Below are 23,476 nucleotides of genomic sequence, written 5' to 3'. Positions count from 1 at the left end.
CCTTTTCAACATCTGAAAGAGATGACAACGACTGGCTCTGCAGAACTTCAGGGGCAGTAAAAGCTCGTAGATCATGTGAAACATTTTCATCTGTGAATGACACACTGCCAGAAGGCAGCAGCAGCAGCGACCATGGAGAAATGATAAAACCAAAGGAAGTAGGATCAGCTGTAAATGGCCCAAAAAAGAAAAAAAAAAAGAAAGAAAAATTATTTCATGAAAAATTGAACTGAAGCAAAGTTGAACACCAAAATTAAAGACAAAATTTTTAAAATAATCACAAAAATAATTTTTAGATGAGAAATCTAGCACTACATGAAGCACCATTATGTCTGTATTCAACTATTGAAGTTTTTCAATAATTTCAGAAGTAACTCTTCAAGGGCCCTGTTTACTAAGCTGCACTAGAGGCACATCAGCGTTTTTATCACATGCTAATCATGTAGACACCTATAATATTCCTATGGGTGTCTAAAGTGATCATGCAGTAAAAAGGCTAGTCCACCTTAGTACACAGGGTCCCAAATGTACTTACAGGTATATATTCAACTATTTCTTTATCAAAGATTACCATAAATTCAATACACTGAACAAATTTATCAGTTAAGTTAAATTTATTGCTATGAAAGTATATCTCTTTAAGGCAAGATATATATTTATTTATTTAGAAATACTTGTATGACTTGCTGTTTATTAAAATATAAATCTAGCACATGGACTTAATATAAATTTTATCTCAATTCTAACAGGTGGAGGCTCTATAGCTGCATCTAATACTCTCAGTGATTGCCCAGCGCCACAGGATTTTCAAAAATTCCAAACATTCATGATGTGTTATCTTCCCTAATGTCCATTAACTATTATCTTTCATCTGATTTTACAAATAAATCAATTAACCTTTTTCTTCCACAATTCAACATTTGTCATAACTAAAGGACCTCAGTAGCACAATGTATGCTATAGCAACGTTTCATTTGTCAGAAGACCCGAGTGCTCCCGACTCTAGTATGCCATTGGCTCCTCATTGGTCCCCTCATCTTCCTTCCTAAATTCTTTAATTTTATAAATTTCCAACATCATAACTTTTCTTTTAAGAAAATGTATAATTATGGTACAGCCAGAGACCCCCCCCCCCCCCCCCCCGGAATGGTGGCAGGTCCAGTCATAGAGCTCAGGCTATTATAGACCTTGGCTGAGTCAGAAATCTGATGGCTGACATAACTGGGAGCTTACTGGAAAAGTATGGCCTAGTTGTTAGCACAGATAGAGGCCTGATGGTAAAGCCAAGTGTAGTTGTCAGGCTTAGGAAAAGGCCTGAATGACAAACTGGAAAGTTAGGTCAAGGGAAAAAATGAAACAAAATGGAAGATTAGAGAATTAAAATGGAAACTATCAGTTGCAAAGTGGACTTTTCTCTAATCTAAGTTAGAAAAACAAATTGAGAAATGAATGCGTCATGCCAGGTGCAAGGAAATGATTAAGAAAAAGGGGTGTCAACTTTCCAATTGAGCAAGGTTGTGGTCAGCTAGCTCGGGATAAACAACTTAACATGGTAGCTTATGGGCCCCATTACTTAGAATGGAGATATGAGGATATATAAGGTGGGTAGATTTTGGGCGTGCCAGAAGACCTTCTGACTTGCTACACGAAGTGCTGTCCGGCCGTCCACCTATCTGCTTGTATTCCTGATCCTACTGTGTTATTGTGGTAAGATATAATAAAGGTAATTACCCTTGCTATCTGTCTTCTCTCCTTCTTAACTAATGACTAGCAGGATGCTTAACCTCCTGAGCCTAAATTAGTTATGGGTAGGACCCTTACTCATCTACTGATATTAACGGATATCAGGAGTCAGATGAAAGAGGTCATGTTAGAGGAATATATTTTAAGCCTTCTGGGAGACTCCTCTCGTCCATTTGGACACATGTCCATTGTGGGAGAGGGGCAATTCTTCTCGGGATAGAAAGGAAGAATAAAAACGAAAATTAACTTAGCTTTTAGTAGCAGTTTGATAGCAGTTCAATGTGACCAATGTAACCCATTACTCAATGTGACCATTGGTCACACTGAATTGCTATCAAGCGGCTACTAAAAGCTAAGCTAATTTTCTTAAAAGAAAAGTTATCGTGTTGGAAATTTATAAAATTAAAGAATTTAGGAAGGAAGGTGAGGGGACCAATGAGGAGCCTAAAATCATTGTTCAGTGTGGTTGCTCCCAGTTGAACAGCTTACCAATTAACATCCACACTGATACTTCCCTTAAGAAATTCTAAAAAGCATTACTATTTTATTCTTCCTTTCTTTCTGATAATCTCTCATAGACACATTATCCATTGATCCAACTATTGTTCTCCATTATCCTTTCTTTATGTCTTTGTTTTGTTAATTGTCCTAGTGGTCCTACTGCCTTTCCTCCATCTTTCTGTCTTAGGTAAGAAATAACTTTGTATTTCTGTAAGCTTAGCATATGCACTAATGGATTTAGCATGTGCTAATTGCTAAGAAGCCTGTTTTATACCTATGGGCTTCTTAGCATTTAGCACACACTAATTTTTAACGCACCTTAGTAAAAGGACCCCTTAGTGTGTTAAAATTGCCTGGCTCATATTATTTTGTTGTAAACTTTAAGACAAGCAAATTGTAGACAGTATTTTCTTCAAGTGGGGCATCTAAGTGGAGATGAAAATGATTATCTGACTGGGAATCTACCCCAAAAAACAACAAGAACGGAAGATGTACAGAAAGACCAAACTAAAATCACAGGTGTAAAAAAGCCAAATTCTTAATAAAGGAATTTGGCTTTTTTACACCTGTGATTTTAGTTTGGTCTTTCTGTACATCTTCCGTTCTTGTTGTTTTTTGGTGTTTTTTACGGGAGATTTGGACTCTCTTTGTCGTTGTGGGAATCTACCCCTGCAGAGACTATAGCAACAATTAAACCCCTACCAAATCAATTATATTTAAAAAATGTAATTATTAAAAAAATGTTTGATTATAATGTTCTCATGAATGTTTGAGATGGCAAAAGCACTAAACAAGTGCCAGTGTCCCATCCCTTCACTTTATATAAGTTGCATAAAATAGTTATGATTAGAAGTAGATTTCTGAGTTTTTCGCATTTCTTCTTATATAGTTTAATTTTATCAGTTGTACATTGGATGTGGGATTACACTTTAATCTCAATTTGTATGTTTGATTTCAAGTGAGCAGTAGAGAAGCATGCAAAAAAAAAAATCACAAAATGATTGATCTGTAGCTTTACTGGAACGCATTTGATTCCATTTGAGAACTGATTTCCAGTTCATTGTGGGGAATGCTGAAGTCAAACAGTACTACAGCTTTACAACACATGCTTCTTTGTCATTGAAAAAAACAATGAATATTTTGATTTTTGAGTATTTTGTGAATGTAAGGACATGGTTGAAATCTGTTAATATAAGTGTGGGAGTAATAGCCTGGAATTTGAAAAGAGCAACCCACACTACTTGAACTTGATCTTCTCTTTTCAAAATGGAGATAGATTTTATGACTGTGAAGTTAGATAATTCAAACATGGGCATCCAGTGAAGGCTGTATAGGACTCTGCAGTAACCCAAAACTGTTAGGGTTCTATTTACTAATTTACATTAGGTTTACATATAATGCATGGTTTAACAGAGCAGCTACACAGTAACTATTAGTGTGCACTAAGGGATCCTTTTACTGAGCTGCTTACCGCAGGTTAAAATGCACTATCACGTGGCACACTCAGATGTTCTGCAGTAGTTTTTGCATGTGTGTGTGCTACCCATGTTTTTATTTTTTAGCTCTGGGGGCAGGTCTAGGGCAGAGAATAGGCATGTTCTGTGCTAATTGTTTAGCACAGCTACATTGCTGTGGATCATGGTTAATGCGTGAGCCCATACTGTTCACAAAATAAGTGCTGATAAGTGCTCACACAGTAATGGCCACGTGCTAATGGGAAAATTAGCGTGAGGCCATTATTGAAGAAATAGGAAAATCAGCCATTTCCCAGCAGTCTCAAAACTAGCGTTAACACACAGGAAAGACCCATGCTGGGGATAGTGCAGGCCACTTTTTTGCACTACTTAGTAAAAAGGCCTGTAATTGCTGTGTTAAACACCTAAGACAAAGATTCATATTGAGATGTGGGTCATTACTGCATGTTAACTGCTAATGCAGCTGTTAACTGTACCTTCATGGGTGTAGTTAACTGCATCCCACAGAAATGGCCACACTGTTATCGTATGCTACAGGCTATTGCCTTACGTTGGCAGTAGGGCTGTTTTTCCCTAAGTACCAGGAATGTCCACAGTTACCATGAAGGTTTTGCAGCTTAGTAAATAAGCTGCAAATTAGTTGTTTAATGTGAAAATGACTGTGTGCTAACAGTTAAGCTTCCCATCCCAAACAGAAAGGTGTTCTGCTGCCCCTGTATAGCAGGGATGTTGAAAAGGTAGCACTTAATTTCTCCAAAGAGAAAAGCTGATGCTGCAGCTGTTCACCAATCTATATGGTATAAATGCTCTACAGACGAGCTAAGGGTTCTTGAAGGTTTGGAAATAAGGGTCAGCATATATATTATAGCTGATATCATTTTATTTGACTGTATGTTATGGTTTAGCTCCTTTCTACTTGATAAGATATTTTGCTTTGTCAAACATAGTGCGTGTTTCTCAATCATTACATTTTTATTTTCCATCCGCGAAGGGCAAAGTAAAAAAAAATATAGAGAGATTCTTTGCTTTCTTATCAGACAGCTAAATTAGACAATTAGACAAAGACGTTTCTTCTTTGGTATTCCAGGCATCGAGTTATGTACATTTTAGACAATTGCTTAAGGAATATTTGTTTCAGAATTATGGAAGGGATTGTATTAGTTTTTACTTAATTTATCATGTTTGTTGTTGCATTTCCTGGTTTGTCCAGCTTCTTTGTATGTAAGCCACATTGAACTGCGAGGTATTCCAGGCTATGAAAATAAAATGTTATGTTACTGGCATCTAATATAATAAAACGCACCGTGAACGTTCTGAAGACAACGTTCTGAAGTCACTCAAACACTCCCTGGCTGTAGGGTTCGTGGATTCATGGTGTGAAGCCAGCCAGCTGTCTCTGCCCTGCCCTCGCGTCAAACGTCATGACGTCGAGGGCAGAAAAAAAAAAAAAAACGGATCGCACCCACGCACGGTGCGTTTTATTATATTACATTTACCTCCATGGTGGCGGTTCCGGCAGCGCAGCGTCAGGGAAGGAGGCGGCGCTCACGACGTCTCTAGCCTTCCCTTCGCTGTGTTCCGCCTTCTTCTGACGTCAAGGATGACGTCAGAAGAAGGCGGAACACAGCGAAGGGAAGGCTAGACGTCGGGAGCGCCGCCTCCTTCCCTGACGCTGCGCTGCCGGAACCGCCACGAAGGTAAATTTAAAAAGAAAAAAAAAAAGGGATGTTGGGGGGAGAGAAGAGGGTGGGCAGTAAAGTTGAACAATGGGAGCGGGAGGGCAGGGGAGAAACGACAGCATGGATGCGAAGGGGGGGGGGCATGGATGCGAAGGGGGGGAGAAGAGGGCGGGCCAGGCTGGGACATGGGAGAGAGAGGAGCATGGATGCGAGGGGGGGTCATAGAAGGGAGAGAGGGGAATTGCTGGAAAAGGATGAATGGAGGGGGCAGGGGACAGAGGAACATGGATGGGCATGGATTGGGAGGGCAGGGCTCAGGGAGAGAGGGGAATTGCTGGAAAGGGATGAATGGAGGGGGCAGGGGACAGAGGAGCATGGATGGGCATGGATTGGGAGGGCAGGGCTCAGGGAGAGAGGGGAATTGCTGGATAGGGATGAATGGAGGGGACAGATGGGCATGAATGGATATGGATTGCAGGGCAAGGCTCAGGAAGAGAGAGGAATTGCTGGATAGGGATGAATGGAGGGGGCAGGTGACAGAGGAGCATGGATGGGCATGGATTGGGAGGGCAGGGCTCAGGGAGAGAGGGGAATTGCTGGATAGGGATGAATGGAGGGGACAGATGGGCATGGATGGATATGGATTGCAGGGCAGGGCTCAGGGAGAGAGGGGAATTGCTGGATAGGGATGAATGGAGGGGGCAGGTGACAGAGGAGCATGGTTGGGCATGGATTGGGAGGGCAGGGCTCAGGGAGAGAGGGGAATTGCTGGAAAAGGATGAATGGAGGGGGCAGGGGACAGATGGGCATGGATTGGGAGGGCAGGGCTCACACTCTCTCTCTCATATACAATGTCTTTCTGACTCACACTCTCACACACTCTGTCTCACACTGTATCACATTCACTCTCTATGTGCCACACAGTCACTTATACACTCAATTGGTCTCATACACTCACTCTCACAGAGAATCTGTGTCTCACACACACACACTCTCTCTCACACTGTGTCTCACATACACACTTGCACACACTCTCATTCTCACACACACACTCTCTCACAAAACACACTCACACCCAGACTCACTCTCTCTCTCACACACACACACTCACACTTTCACTCTGTCTCTCACACAGTCACTGTCACATACACTCTCCCAAACATACACACTCCGAGGAAAACCTTGCTAGCGCCCGTTTCATTTGTGTCAGAAACGGGCCTTTTTTACTAGTAATATATATTTGCAAGCCTTTGAGAGGTATCCTCATTAGGTCATTGAAAAAAACAGCACAATTATGCTGGGTTTAGATAATACAGACTTCTCCAGAAATGGAAAGATTAAGCTAGTGAAAGCATGTTTTTTGTAAAGAGAGAACTATTTTACATGATCCTGGGGGCCATAATTACCTTACATTACTCTGCTTCCTCCTAGTCACATACTACATGTTGATAACAACTTAAAATGAGATTTTTCGCTGAATTATTGTGAAAGGTATATCAAGGTGCTTATCTAGATAGAGTAACTAGGATTGAGGTCATCACTGAAGGGAGAAAATTTATTATTAATAGCAGTATTATTACACCAGTTCTTGTATTCCTCCTATACCTATTCAGTTCAAGGACGTATTACAATAATCAAGAACTGGAACCATCTATCCAGGAGCTACAAATAATTAGAACAAGCCAATATCACATATTAAACAGTAGACACTGTTCTGATCACACTGACATTGCTTCTCAGACACTGCACATCTGGGTCTTTGGGGGAACCAGTCTCTCTTCCAGGCTTAGCAAGACCCGGCTGGCACTCAGGTTCGTGGACACATCCAATGGACCTCCTGAACCAGTGTGATACTCCTTTGGACAGGAACTTCCATAGCATCCAAAATATACTGGACAAGCTTTGGGACTTCCATACTCAGTGTGTAATACTGAGTCTTTCATTTTATTTTCCCCATTACCTTGACACCAGCAGGATTCAGAACGCTTCTTAGTCCAAAGAATGCAAAGCTGACTCACATCATGTCTGCTGTTAACACCATCTTGGCCTCCAACCATGTCCAAACCTTATTTTGTAGATCAAATATTTTCTTATACATATTTGCAAAAATCTTCTCTATCAAACTTAAATTCCTTTCTCATCTGATCATAAGAATAAAAGTGCCAAACTGGGTCAGACCAGTGTCCTATCAAGCCTAGCATCTTGTCTTCAGCTGTGGCCAGTCCAGGTCACTTGGGAGTAGCCATAAGATTCCAGATGGGAAGGTCTATTCCATATCACTCACCCCAGCTAAATAATGGTTAATGGATTTGTTCTCTGGAATCTTATCCAAGCCTTTTTTAGACTCTGATAAATTGCTAGTCTTGACCATATTTTCTGGCAACAAATGCCATGGTTAATTATGGACTGAGTGAAAAAAAAATACTTTCTAGCATATTTAATGAAATGTCCCATGGTTCTAGTATTATGGAAGAGAGAAAATAACTGTTCCTTGTCTACTGTTTTGACCCAGCAATTTCATCCTGCTCCTTTGTACTTCCTGCTCATTCAGAGCTATATCCATGAGACTTCATTTGCAAATTACTCTGGAATTTTTCCTCTATTTTAAATCTCCCTCTGCATAGCTAGTTCAATCATTGTAGTCTTGGCCTGGGCCAGGGGCTGTGTACCTTCCAGAACCATATGTGAAAAATCCAAAAAGGCTCCTCTTTTATAAAGGCAACAAAGGTACCTATGTGCCTGTATAAAATAAACACCCCCAAACTATCCCCAGTAGCACACAAATACATACACACAAATGTACGCCTGTTCCCAATATGCAAATATTTGGATGTACTCTACAGAAGGTAATTTTATAAATGCATTTTCATACATGTCTCAGAAAATACTGACCTATGTAAAAGTACCTGCAATGACATGATGGTAAGTACTTTGGCCATAGGACTGTACAGTAGTAGAATTTGGGCGGTGCATGGGCAGAGTTTGCAAGTACATTTGGAGATTATAAAGCAAGGATACTTACCTGTAGCAGGTATTTTCTGAGGACAGCAGGCTATTCATTCCCACATATGGGTGATGTCATCCACGTTGACTCGCATGGAATGCTTGAAATTGTGCAATCTATCTTTAAGACACATGCTAGGATCCCCACTGCTCATGAGCGAGTGCCTTCCTGCCCGCCACGAGACGTGGGACCAGCAGTACAAAAGTATAGGTATCAAGACAGGAGACAATGCCAAGAGTATGTGAGAATGAATGGCCTGCTATCCTCAGAGAATATCAGCTACAGGTAAGTATTCCTGCTTTCTCCGAGGACAAACAGGCTATATTCTCACTTGTGGGAATCCCTAGCTACCAGGCTCAGTGAAAACAACAACAAAGGACAATAGGTCCTTGCAAAGAGCTTTCATCAGCTGGGTGAGGACGACGTTGAGGTCTCATTACATAGGGCTTTGACGACAGCAAACCTTTCATGAAGCGAAGAACTATAGGCTGTCCAGAGATGGGCCTATCCTCTACATAGCAATGGTAAGCACTAATCGCACTAAGGTGAACCCTTACAGAGTTGGTCTTCAGACCAGACTTGAAAAGATGTAGAAGGTATTTAAGCAGGGTCTCTGTAGGGCAAGAAAGATGATCTTGGGGTCTGTCCTCACACCAGATGACAAACTTCCTCCATTTGAAAGAACAACATCTCTTAGTGGAATTTTTCCTGGAAGCCAGCGAGACCTTGAAGACACCCTCCAGAAGATGCAGGGAAGCAAATTCTAAGCTCTCAACATCCAGACTGTGAGGGCCAGGGACTGGAGGTTGGGAGGTTCTTCGGAGGATAACTCCAGAAGACAAGGGAACCAGATCTGTCTGGCTAATAAGGAGCAATCACAATCATGGTCCCTTGGTCTTACTTGAGTTTCAGCAAAGTCTTCCCTATGAGAGGGATAGGAGGATATGCATACAGAAGACCGCTGCCCCAGTGGAGGAAAAAGGCATCCGATGCTAATCTGTCATGTGCCCTGACCCTGGAACAGTGCTGAGAGGCTTTGTGGTTCAGCAGAGATCTACCGAGGGGGTGCCCCATGCTTGGAAGATCTCATAGGTAACACTCATACTGAGTGACCACTCATGTGGTTGTATGACCCTTTTCATTCAGCCAGGGTGTTGGGTTTGCTCGCCAGATACTTGGCCCTGAGAACTTTCCTGTCCTGGACAGCCCAGTATAATATCTAGATGGCCTCATGACATAGAGGGTATGATCTGGTACCCCCCTGCTTGTTGGTGTAATACATTGCAATTTGATTGTCCATTTGAATGAGTGCAATTTGGTTGAACAGCCGATCTCTGAAAGTCTTTGCAATTTTCCAGATTGTCCATAGCTCCAGGAGGTTGATCTGAAGATCTGATTCCTGACCTGACCAAGCACCTTGGGTATGAAGTCCATCTACATGAGCTCCTCACCCCAGGCGGGATGCATCCATTGTCAGCCCCTTCTGTAAAAGGTTCTACAAATTTAACATCTGCAAGTTTGAGCATTGCTCACTCCATAGCTCAGCATGGAAAAGCACTCAGTGAGGAAGAATTTATTAAAGAAACTCTCCTAAGATGTGCACCAGTTCTATTTCACGATATGCAGAATAAAGATGCAATTATTAAGAGAATATCTGAGTTACCACTCAGTAGAAATTCACCGACTTAAACGACTTAATGTCAGTTGTTACAAAAATAGTTAATTTAATAGCTGCTCGCCCCCTTCACAAGCGAGAATTTTCTGCACTTTTACTGGAGGTTGATTCCACATACAGTGGGCTGCTGATGTACAATAATGTAAGATGGCTGAGCCGAGGCAAAGTTCTTGAGCGCTTTGTGGAGTGCTTTGAAGAAATTAAGGTATTTCTTGAGGATAAGGATCTGGGAAACTTTCCTCAGCTCAATGATGATAAGTGGGTCACCACCCTGATGTTTTTTTTACAGATCTCTCTGTTCATATTAATGAACTGAACTTAAAGTTACAAGGTTTTGGCAAAAGTATTGACGTTATGTTTGGATACATAAAAGCTTTTGAAAGTAAACTTAAAATTTTCAAGCGAGATGTAGAAACAAAAACTTATAAGTATTTTCCTCGAGTAACAAAGTATTTTGAGAAGGCCAGTGCAGCTATACAAAATGAAATGGAACCCTTGCATATAAAGTACCAGCATGTTTTAGACTCGTTACTTGACCAGTTCAGTGATAGATTTAATCAATGTAGAAGCCTAGAACAGACCATGAAAATAATTAAGTATCCTGATGTAGTAGTCTACAGTAGTTTGGAATTAAATGGTTTCCAATGGATGCAAATTGATGATTTGGAGATGCAACTTGTAGAATTTCAAGACAGCATCTGGGCTCAGGTGTTTGTCGACTTGAGGTCAAAGCTTGAGAATCTGGAAAGGTGCCGCTTGGAGAATCAAGAGGAGTGCCACTACGAACAGGAAATTTGGAGTGCCTGGAACCGATTACCAGACACTTGTAGCACCCTGAAAAATATAGCAATGGCTTTACTCACAATTTTTCCCTCTATGTACTTTTGTGAAACCTTATTCTCAGTGTTAAATAATATCAAAACCAACAAAAGAAACAGATTGACAGATGAAGTTAGTAGCGCTTGCTTGGGCTTGAAGTGTACAAAATACCAACCTTCAATTGAAGATTTAGCCAATGAAATTCAGCAACAAAAAAGTCACTAATAGGCAGGTTAGTTAAAGAATTCCCCCTCCCCCTCACTTATCTTAGTTCACGGCACCCCACACAAGTTAAATAATATCAAGACCAACAAAAGAAACCGACTGACAGATGAACAAAGAAGTCACTAAGCAGGTAAGTTAAATAATTAGTTTTTGATTTATTAAATACAGTTATATATTACAATTATACATTTTTGTTATTTAAACTATAAATATCGCAAAATTATGGGTTTTTTCTCGAAGTGACACACCACCCGAGTTATGCTCGGTTTTTTGGCGAATTTTGACACACCAAGCTCAAAAGGTTGCCCATCACTGGTCTAAATAAAAGGGCAAGTGAGACAGAATAGCTAGAAGATTTTGCTGAGAAGATCTGAGCAAACAGGAGGACTTGTACAGAAGAAAGAAGCTATAGAGAGATAAGACTTGAACAACAGACCTGGGGCCCTGCTTACTAGGCCATGCTGTAGGCGCGCTAACTTTTTAGCGCGCGGCAAAAATTAGCACACATAAATGATGGAGACACCCATTATATTCCTATGGGTGTCTCTAGCATTAGCACGTGCTAAGACGTTTGCGCACCTACAGTGCGGCAACAGGGCCCCTGGTGAGCTATGACAAGGGTCTAGAAAGGGGTGCAGTATGAAATTAGTAACTAATGTTCAGAAAACAACAGTGGAATGACTAGATCACATTTCTTAGCGCCAATCAGTAATTTTACTGATGTGTTTTGAATGGTCTGAAGCTTCCTGAATTGAGAAATCTAACTAGAGCTTTACTGCATGCAACTGTCTTAATGTGAAGAACTATATGCAAGTCAAAAGTAGGACCAAAATCAAAGGTAACCCCAAGAATGTTAACAGAAGTGCTTAGTCCATGGAACAGCTGTCCCCCGAATACAGGTACCTGGATTATAAGACTTCATTCCTCTTCTGTACTAATTTTACAATCATGACCTTACTTTTTTGTTGTATTGTATTATACAACTTATATTCTGCCTTTTGTTAATAGTATTGTAATTAAAAACTCACAACAAGAAGTCAAAGATGGGTTCCCATATCTCAAATACCAAAGGCAATAAACCATATAGCTTAATAATAAAATAAAAATGCAATATGCAATATCTGCCTTAGCACTCAGCACTTGCCTTATCAGGCTTGTGATATACCTGGTCTTGACTCACTGGCAGAAACAATGATGTAATCATATACTCAAAACAAAATGCAATCCTAACTGTGCTACCAGCCCTTTCAAAAAGTGGGAATAATGCCCTTTTAAATGTTCAAATCTCCCATTAAAATAAAACAAAAAAAATTAAATCTTCTCTCAGTTATTCTTCATTGAACTTGAAAACAGCAATACTAACAGACTGGATCATGGCAGAAGACCTTGACCCACGACCAAAAGGCCCCTATAATCCTAGACCTGTCCCCTCCAGGATACAAAATCACACACTAGGCCAGAAAGGAAAAGAGAGGCGGAGGCATAGCACTAATCTATTGATCCCACTTTACCACCAAAACCATGGCCTAGTCCATGACACCTCAACTTGAAATTGCCTCAATCAGAATCTACAACAAAACCCTATGCGATCATCTGAATTGTGTCTTGTTTTACAGACCTCCAGGTAATTGGAACGAAGGCCAAACTAACTTCATGGACTTCAATTCAAACACATGTGTAACAAACTCCAATGTACTAGTACTAGGAGACATCAACCTTCACTTAGAAGACCCAAACTCAATCAACGCAAGGGAATGTAAGGAATTCCTCCAGTTACGGGATCTCAAATGGCCACAAATGCAAACAACCCATGTGAAAGGGCACACACTTGATCTAATCTCACACAAACTTTCAACAGACCAGAACTTAATAATAACAGATATTAAATGGACTGAAACACCCTGGACTGATTACTACAAACTAAACTTATCCCTACACTGGCAGAAGAAGGGATTATATCAAATACAAGAACACACATCCTACAGCACAAGAGATCAAGCAGACACGAAAACATTCTGGCAACTGATATACATCAATGAATGGTCAGCACAAACAGACTCCATATACTTCCTCATGGAATGGGATAAAAGATGCAAATGCATACTAGATGAAATAGCACCCTTGCGAACAAGAACCTCACGAAAGTGTAACTCGATACCATGGTTCAATGATGAACTGAAAAAACTAAAAACACAATCCAGGAAACTCGAACGAGCATGGAAAAAAATACAAACACACACTCAACACATGGAAACAATCACAAAGAAAATACAATTACACAAAATAAGACGGACCAAAAGATCTCTATATATAAAAGGCACCACCAACGTTCTAATGAAGCCTCCAGCCGGAAGTGTGAAGAGCCAGAGATATCCAATTTCCCCATGAGTGTCTGCCCCACCCTCGCTCTCTCTGTAACACAAACAGTGAAGGAAAACAGCACAGCACGAAATCGCTCTCTCTCTGTAACAGTGAAGGACTCAGAGGGGGAGGGGAGAGAGACGCCCTCACTCTCTCTGTAACACAAACACAGCACAGCAGGAAACTTAACACTGAAGGACTCCACTCAGAGGGGGGAGGGGACAGACAGCACAGGGGAAGGGAGAGAAGGCAAGGACACACACACTCCCACATGCATACTCTGAAGAAAACCTTGCTAGCCCCCGTTTCATTTGCATCAGAAACGGGGCTTTTTTACTAGTCATACTATAAAACTAAAATATGGCCAGATTACAGACACAAAGAAATTATACCAACTTATGAAAAACTCCTAGACACCAACTTGGTCACTACAATGAATACAGACCTTCCATCTGCAGATAAACTTGCTAAGTATTTCAATGAAAAAATTGTAAACCTATGCAACACGCTACCTCATGACAACATTGACATCGAAAACTTCCTTAATGAGTTGTACCCAACTACTGGAGAATACCCGGCTGACCGAACCTGGTTAAACTTCACCCTCCTTACCGTTAATACAGTTACACAGGTGATCAGTAGGTTCTCAAACACTCACTGCAAACTAGATACCTGTCCCAACTACCTAATGAAATCCGGCCCCGACCGCTTCATAGCAGACCTCACATCCCACCTGAACTACATGCTTCAGCAAGGTCTCTTCCCTAAGGAAAACGGCAACATCCTACTCACCCCGATACCAAAAGACACCAAGAAAATAACAAATGAAATCACTAACTACCGTCCAGTAGCATCCATCCCGTTGTTGGTCAAACTGATGGAAAGCATGGTAGCCAAACAACTTACAGATTATATAAACATACGCATTGAGCCTGCAAATAGGTGGGAAAATGTGGGATACAAATGCAATAAATAAATAAAATAAATTCTCAATATTACACGAATCACAATCAGGTTTTCACCCCCTCCACAGCACAGAAACAGTACTATTCACTCTTCTTGCCATATTCAAGCAGGAAATAGCAATAGGCAAAAACATCCTCCTCCTCCAATTTGACATGTCTAGTGCATTCGACATGGTAAACCATACTATATTAATAAGATTACTAGACACGTTTGGGATCGGTGGAAACATACTTAGCTGGATCAAGGGTTTCCTAACCACAAGAACATATCAAGTAAAATCAAACTCAAACATATTATCACCTTGGAAAGCAGACTGTGGATTACCACAAGGATCACCGCTATCACCAATCCTCTTCAACCTAATGATGACCCCACTAACCAAGTCCTTATCCAACCAAGGCTTTAACCCTTTCATCTATGCAGATGATGTCACAATATACATTCCTTACAAATCTAACCTGACAGAAATCACCAACGAAATCAAGAACAGCTTGAACATCATGGACTCTTGGGCTAATGCATTTCAACTAAAACTCAAAGAAAAAACACAGTCTCATCCTCTCGTCCCAACACAGGGAGGACAACCCCACAATCATCAACACCCAGATTACACCCTCCTTATCTCAGACAGCCTGAAAATCCTCGGCATTACAATGGACTGCTACTTAACACGAGAGAGCCAATCCAAGACAAAGAAAATGTTCCACTCAATGTGGAAGCTCAAACGCCTAAAGCAATTCTTCCCAAGGGAAACATTTCGCAACCTGGTACAATCAATGGTACTAAGCCATGTAGACTACTGCAATGGAATCTAGGCGGGATGTAAAGAACAAACCTTAAAGAAACTTCAGACAGCTCAAAACAGCTAGGCTTAGCTTCAGAAAAACACGATCTGAAAGTGCAAAACCCCTCCACTAAAAACTACACTGGCTCCCAATCAAAGAATGCATTGCTTTCAAAATCTGCACTCTGGTTCACAAAATTATCTACGGTGAAGCCCCGGGATACATGACAGACTTGATCAACCTACCAACTAGAAACACATCCGAATCAACACGAACGTACCTAAATCTGCACTACCCAAGCTGCAAAGGACTCAAATACAAATCAACCTATGCATCCAGTTTTTCCTACATTAGCACACAACTGTGGAACGCATTACCAAAAGCCTTGAAAACTACGTACGATCACCTAAACTTCCGGAAAACACTAAAAACTAACCTGTTTAAAAAGGCATACCCTGTCGATCCAACATAAATGCCTGATATCTGCAACACAACAAAACTAAAGTACGTAATGGACATAACACAACTCTTCCATTATACGATGCCCTAATGTAGCTGTACCACATGAACTTTATCTTACCACAACATCACTTTGTATTTGCTCACACCGGAGTATGCAAACGTTTCTCCAGTACTATGTAAGCCTCATTGAGCCTACAAATAGGTGGGAAAATGTGGGATACAAATGTAACAAATAAATAAAATAAATATATAAACCATCTAAATCCTTCTAAATTATCTTCAAATTTCTATCAACATTGCTGTAGTCAATTTCCTTATTCAAACCCAAATGCTCAACTGTTTTCAGTCTAAAAATCCTATGCTATTACCACATTAGCAAAATCTTATCTCAACCCCATCTTTGGAGACAGTGGTACTGTACTATATTTCCCAACACAGAAAAAATACAATCAATTATTCAAAATCACTCCAGCTGGACATTCCAATGTTTAAATTTACAACACAAATTTAACTAACTGTATTTTTCTGCTGAATTGTAGCATCACTCTCCCCAAGGGGGGTGACTGAGATATGATTTTGCTAATATGTGAACAGCAGAAGATTTTTAGACTGAATACTATTGAATCTTTGAGTTTGAATATGAAGACTGACTGGACTGTGTTTCTTTGAAGAGCTTTTAAACATGTCAACATCATCAGTTGTCATTTCCAGTCTTTCCTCTGGATAATATAAGCATCTTGGTTCCCAGTGATTTGCTATGAATGAATAAGAAACATTTGCTCAGGTTCAGAGAAGTATGGGTATAGAACCGTGCTATTTTGACACTGAACTTTCGCTCCCTTAATCCAGAGGTGCAAGATATAGTTAAAGGATAAACAAGGGCATTACATTATATTAAAAGTGAAGATAGGGCCTTCCTTATATACTTTGGTGAATATATACACCCCAAATTCAGAGCAGAAAGCATTTTTTCTGGGGGTTGGCAGGGTGATTAAATCCAACTTAGAGGGGGCTCTCATTATAGAAGGTGATTTCAACCTTATCCCTGACCCAGCTTTGGATAATTCAGCCCAACAGTGTCCATTACAGTCACGCAAATAGAAGCAATTAAAAGCTTTATTTTCTAAATGGAATTTGGTTGACCCTTGGCGTCATTTCTATCCAAATGGTCAGAACTATACATATTATTCAGGGGTTCTCACTCCAGAATTGATTTTTTGGGGGTAGATAGGTCATTTCTGCTGCAGGTTCAGAATGCCATCATCAAGATTTGTTTGTGGTCCAACCATGCCCCAGTCTGGATTTCAGTTCAGGAGGCTGTTGTGGCTCATGGTTCTTGGTACTGGAGGTTTGATGATGATCTCGTTAGATCCGCAGAATGTGACACATTTAGAGGGAGCCCTTAAAGAGTTTATTGAATTTATCAACCAACCAGATAATCTTTCCTAGGTCTTTTTGGAAAGGCTTGAAGGCTGTCCTGAAAGGGAGGGTTCTCTCTCTGGGGGCCTATCACCACAAGCTACGGCCACAAAAACAAGATTCCCTGCAGCAAATTAGCCCTGTTAGAAACATAGCATAAGCGGAACACGGGATATAGTAGGCTACTAGCATGATTGGAGGCCACTCAGGGTGCCCTTTGAGATCTGGAGCTTGAGGAGCTTGAACAAATGCAGTCCCTGCAGCAGGAATATTTTGAGACTGGTAATAGACTTCTGACTAATAATTAAGTCAGCAACCATTATTTCCATGATTCAAGACCCACGGGGCATAGAGCATAGGCATCCCCATCTAATTAGTGAGGTGTTTACTCAATTTTATAAAACTCTATATACACCTGAAACTATAGTGAAGGAGGCTGCTGTAGATGATTACTTGGACCAGGTGGCCCTATCTAGCTTAACACCTGCGGAGGCAGCCGTCAGCACCCATCAGGGAGGATGAAACTTTAATGGCTATTAAATCATTACCTCTCAGTAAAGCTTCAGGCCTCGATGGGTTCACTAATTGGATTTACAAGTGTTTTCGGGGGCTTTTAGTGAAGCTCCTAACACCAATGTTTAATACTTTGCAAGATGAGGATGAATTCCCACACTTGTGGGGGTTAGCTGGAGTGACTTTGATTTTGAAGCCGGGTTTAGATCCCACTCAGTGTGGTTCTTATCGGTCAAACTCCCTATTAGGGACAGCTTACAAAATTTTTACAAAACTCTTGGCCACCTGTTTACAGTCTTATATGTCCAACCTTATACAGGATGATCAGACTGTTTTATTATGGGGCACCAAACATTTGACAACATTTGGACAGTGCTGCAGATAATACATTCGGCCTGGGACTGGGGAAAGCTGGCCTTGATCTTGGGTATAGATGCAGAAAAAGTCTTTGATCGGGTGTCCTGGCCCTTCCTGCTCTGGACTCTGACCCAGGTGGGGATTTCTGGGTGGTTCCTTTCTTGGGTTAAAACTACCTACACTAAGCCACTGTCCAGTCTTCAGATCAATGGGTCATGTGGGGATAGCTCGGAATTGGCTAGAGGCACAAGACAGGGCTGCGCTCTATCTCCCCTATTTGCACTGGCCATGGAACCCTTTGCCTTCATGATCTGAAGGAGAGGAGTGTGGTAGCCGTGTTAGTTTGATTTCTATTGATGATCTGAAGGAGGAATGGCATATGGGGCATTGCTAGTGGAGGCCTAATGAATAAGATTTTATTATTCGCCGATGATGTGCTGTTGACTTTAGGTCACCCAAGAGAGACCCTCACAGGCGTGGTGGAGACTGGAAATGAATGGTCACGTCTCTCGCTTTAAAATAAGTTACACCAAGTCTGAATTTTTAAATGTTTCTTTGGGTCCCAATGATGTAGCATAGATACAATCCCATTACTCTTTTCACTGGGCTTTCAAGACCCTAAAATACTTGGGCATACATCTTACAGCTAATTAGAGGGCCTTGTATGAGACAAATTATCTCTCCCTTCTGCGCTCTTTATGGGCTGCCTTGGAGAAGTGTGAATATTTGAATACCTCCTAGTTGGGAAGGGCATATGCCATTAAGATGAGGGTGTTGCCTAAGCCAGTGTTTCCCAAGTCAGTCCTGGAGTACCCCTTTGCCAATCAGGTTTTCAGGATATCCACAATGAATATGCATTAACGTGATTTATATATATTGCCTCCATTATATGTATATTCATTGCGGATATCCTGAAAACCGTACTGGCAAGGGGGTTAATTAAGGTGTGAGGAAGTAGAAGAGTTGCAAAGGTTATAAAGGACAATCTGATTACTGGGTTAACTTCAAAAGGTTAGTCTGAAGCAGTTCCCTTAGAATCAAAACTATAGAGAAAGGAAATGCCCCACTTAATTTACTTTCTGAGAAGTTCTGAAAGAAGAGGACATTTCTCTGGTAAGTGAACATTATTTTGCACTGTGCTTTGGTAATTAAGATTGGGTTTAAAACAGGAAGGTAAAATTATGTCTTACCTGATAATTTTCTTTACTTTAACGCAGCAGATGAATCCAGGAACTAGTGGGTTAAGTCCGCCTATCAGCAGGTGGAGATAGAGATAAACAAACTAAAGGCAGTGATATCAGACGGCCAGCTCCTTCCTCAGTTAGTATGTCATTCGTAAGCATTTGCCAAGGCCAAAAATATGAAACCAATAACAACCAGAAACCATCCTCACTATGAAAAACAGAGAACCAAATAAGAACTTCAAAATAACTGCAACTTGATCCAGAAATCGGAATCCTTTCCGTGTTCCCATATCTGTCTGAACTCTGCAAAAGAGAACCAAGAAGGAAAAAAATAGCCACACTGCGCGGAAAATGAAAAAACCGTCGGTTGAACTAGGGAGGGATCCTGGATTCATCTGCTGCATTAAAGGAAAGAAAATTATCAGGTAAGACATAATTTTACCTTCCTTGTCACTTACAGCAGATGAATCCAGGAACTAGTGGGATGTACCAAAGCAATCCTTAAGTAGGGTGGGAAGCCGAAGCTCCCTGCGCCAACACTCCCGCCCCAAAACTCGCATCCTCCTGAGCAGACAAGTCTAGCCTGTAATGCTCGCAAAAGTATGATGGGACGACCAAGTAGCCACCTGACAAATCTCTTCCAGAGATAAGGCTGACGCCTCCGTCCTCGAAGCCGCCTATGCCCGAGTAGAATGCGCCTTCAGGGCCACTGGAGACGCCCACCCTTGTAGCAGATACGCTGCTCCAATGGCTTCCCTAATCCAGCGAGCAATGGAAGCCTTAGAAGCCGCCTCATCTCTTTTCGATCCCAACAAGAGCACAAAGAGATGATCCGAGCGTCAAAACTCGCTAGAGATCTGCAAGTACCGAAACAAGGCTCTCCACACGTCCAGGAAACGTAGCGAGGCAAACTCCCCTGGATAATCTGCGAGGACTGCCCCAGGAAAACTTTGACGCCCCATTCAATTATGCCCCTCCTAGTCTCCTTTATAGGACAGGCTTCTACCATGGTGGTACCCAGTTACAGAATTGCCCCATTGTGCGTTTAGAAGGCTATTTGTATAATCTTATATCACAGAGGATAATACCACCCTCCGTGATAGAAAAAAAAAATCTTAAAACTAGTAAAAGCACCTATCTGCCCCTCCTTAGAAAGATTTGCATAGCTTGTGTTTACTACTTTGATATCTTTTTTTTCCAATAACCATGAAGGCACATCTATATGGGATATGAAACTGATCTGCTGTTGCCCATACTTAAGTGAAGCCCTACCACAGAGAGAGCAATACACGCAAATGTAAGGTTTTGAATTATTGATTCCATAACTGGAGAGATGTTTAAATTGTAGAGATTATTGATGTCACCAGGAACATGAACACCTAAATATTTTATGTTACTGTTACACTGAAATGGGAAGTTACCTCTCCATTCTCACTGCTGTACATCCGAGTAAACTGTTAATGCTACTGATTTTTGAAAGTTGATATTTTAAGCCTGCATATGATCCAAAAAGATAAAAGCAGTAATGTTGGTTTTCAGTGAGCAACAGGATGTTATCTGCAATTACTTTCAATCTGAACACTCCCAGAACAAGACCTGAAAAGGATGATAAAGCACAGTGTTTCACAGCAAGTAGTTCAGGTGTGAGGGTTAACAATAGTGAAGAGAAAAGGCAACCAACCCTGTGTAGTGTATCTCTAATTGAAATACATTTAACAATATTGAGGAACTGAGATCATACTCTGTGCTGTATGATACAATGGTCTAATCCAGGATCATTTTATTACCTATAAATCCAAACTTTTTTTTCTGAGTTTCTTTATTCACATTCTTATAATATAATTGCTCAATTGCAATCTTTGAAATTTAAGTACAACCATATACTCAGCCAGATTGCTATTCCTATTCATTTTGAAGTTGTGTTCTATGCATCTGCGAACAAAGCAGGCAAACTTCTAGCATCCTAAAAGGAAGAACTAAACAGAGAATAGCTGCAATTAAGAATGCTTCAGGCAACATTCTTACTTCCTCAAAAGACATTCTTCGAAAGTTCCAATCATTTTATGATGACCTTTATAGCTCAGAATCTCAAGCAACAGAACAGGAAATATTAAATTGCCTCTCTTCCACTCAAGTTCCCAGCCTCAACTCATCAGCCTCTGAACTCCTGACTCAAGATATATTAACTGAGGAAATTCAGGCAGCAATAAAGGCCCTAGCATCATCCAAGGATCCAGGACCTGATGATATCCCAGCAGGGTTCTTCAAACTTTTATTTATTTATTTCTGAATTTGAACCCCATATTTTCCAACCAAGTTGTCGGTTTAATGTGGCTTACAATTTACTTTGGTTTGACATGTTACAATGCTGTTTAGGGTTGAAGCATGCATTGTTCAGTATCTTCATTCCTCGCTATGAAACTAAACCTCTTTTTTCAGGACTTGCTCCAAAACCCAGACTTTACAAGAAGCTTCTTAGAGGCAAACATACTACCCAAACCTAATCGTGATGCACAATTGGTTAAAATCTACTGCTCAATTTCTCTTTTGAATTTGGACAATAAAATCGTCACCAAAGTTATGATTACTAGATTAGAGAAAGTGATATCACCTCTTATTCATTCTGATCAAGTGGGATTCCTGAGAGGTCAGTATGGATCAGGTAACTCTGGATCTTTTTTTGTAAATCCAAACTTTTTAAGACCCAAAACATATAGTCCCATAACATTTTATTAAAGCTCTTTTTGACATCCAGACATCCTTCATGCTATGGTTTATAAATTTCTGAATAGCTGAGTGCGCCCTTCTAGTGTTCTCATCTGCCTCCCCCCCCCCCCCCCTTTTTTTTTTTGTTTTTTCAGAAATCCAGTCTCGGTTACAGTGGATCCATTCAGGGACACCACTACCATACAGTTCATTAACATCTTAGCCAATATTTTTAGATCTTTTAACTGATGAAACAGAATCATTTGAGTTCTAACAACTTTTTCAAGATACTACTAATAATTTGTGGATTGCTCTGAATACTAGCCGAAGGGAGCGGGGAAGAATGTGATTTGGATTGGCAGGAAGCCATAAGAGCACAGGCCTTCAGAGCTGACATAGTGTGGATTAGTTTAGAAGAAGGGGAAGGAGGAGGGGGATGAGCCAGGGTACTTATTAGGGGTGGACTATGGATACATAATGAGAGGATGAGGTTCCATATATTATTTTTATTTGTATATAACCAAAAAAAGTCTTGGATCATATGTTGTACAGATTGAAATGTTTCTCTTGTTGTTGCTTTAGCAGTAGTTCCATATTGGTTTTTCTATATCTTCAATAAAGAGATTTATACATAAACACAGATTACACCATTAATCTGTCAATCACAAGGGAGTAGAAAACTCCTTTTAAATATAGTGGCAACAAACACTGTTGGTTTATGCTGTGCTGGCTCTCTGCAGTTCTTGCATGTGAAAGGTTAAGACTATGGTCATTTAAAACACTATAAAATTAGTACATTATTATTATTACTATTAGGATTTATTTACCGCCTTTTTGAAGGAAATCACTCAAGGCAGTGTACAGTAAGAATAGATCAAACATGAGTAATAGGCAATTACAGCAGTTTGAATAGGCAATATTCAAACAATACAAAGTATGGTATAGTATATTACTTACAATGTCAACACAATACGTAATAGAACATTTTAATTGATAGTGAATGGTGTTAGAAGTTGTGCGTTTGGTTTGCTATTCTTATTTAAAAAAACTCAAGCGAAGTTAGAAGAAGAAAAGGAACCTTTATTTCTCACTAGTAACAGCAGAAGAAATATTATTGGCTCTTGGCATTAGTAGTTTTACAGAACAGAGTCTAACAACAGGAAGGAAAGTTTTATTCCTCATACAAAGGTTATGGAACAGAGAGAAAGAAGGGAAGAAAGAAAGAATCTTAGCTATAGAGAATTAGTTTCTATCAAGGGGGGGAAGAGTACCCCCCCTTGGAAATAGACTGTGACAAGGACATGAAACTCTCCTGCCATCCTATTTCAGAGTCTCTTTAGATGAGCATCACAAAGGACCACCTCATATATCACCCAATCAGCACTCCTGCAAGTACATAGGAGACCTGTGATAGGGCCTTGCCACACCTCTGCTTAGTAACAAACAGTTGGGTTGTCATGGCAACTGGGGGGTCTGGTCAGTTTGTTTGCAACAAGACAGTTGGTTGGGATGTCATGGCAATGGTCTTGTCAGTTTGTGGTCAGCCAGAAATTCCTGTCTTGTAACTATCAGTGGAAACTCACAGAAATAAGCAGACCCAAA

At 40.6% G+C, this 23,476-nt stretch overlaps 1 protein-coding gene across 1 annotated transcript in view; it reads right to left on the bottom strand.

Moving 5' to 3' along the window:
• The window catches only part of PTPN13 (protein tyrosine phosphatase non-receptor type 13), a gene marked incomplete at its 3' end in the record, with an annotated part of 651,945 nt that overhangs the window by 459,711 nt on the left and 168,758 nt on the right, over positions 1-23,476 (bottom strand). The window contains 1 exon segment of the mRNA XM_030190609.1: positions 2-168. Coding sequence (XP_030046469.1) covers positions 2-168 — 167 coding nt within the window.

Source organism: Microcaecilia unicolor, chromosome 2, assembly GCF_901765095.1.
Source record: "Microcaecilia unicolor chromosome 2, aMicUni1.1, whole genome shotgun sequence".
In the NCBI taxonomy this organism is placed as follows: Eukaryota; Metazoa; Chordata; class Amphibia; order Gymnophiona; family Siphonopidae; genus Microcaecilia; species Microcaecilia unicolor.
Note: the sequence above shows the minus strand (reverse complement) of the source record. Positions and strands in the feature narration are given on the sequence as shown.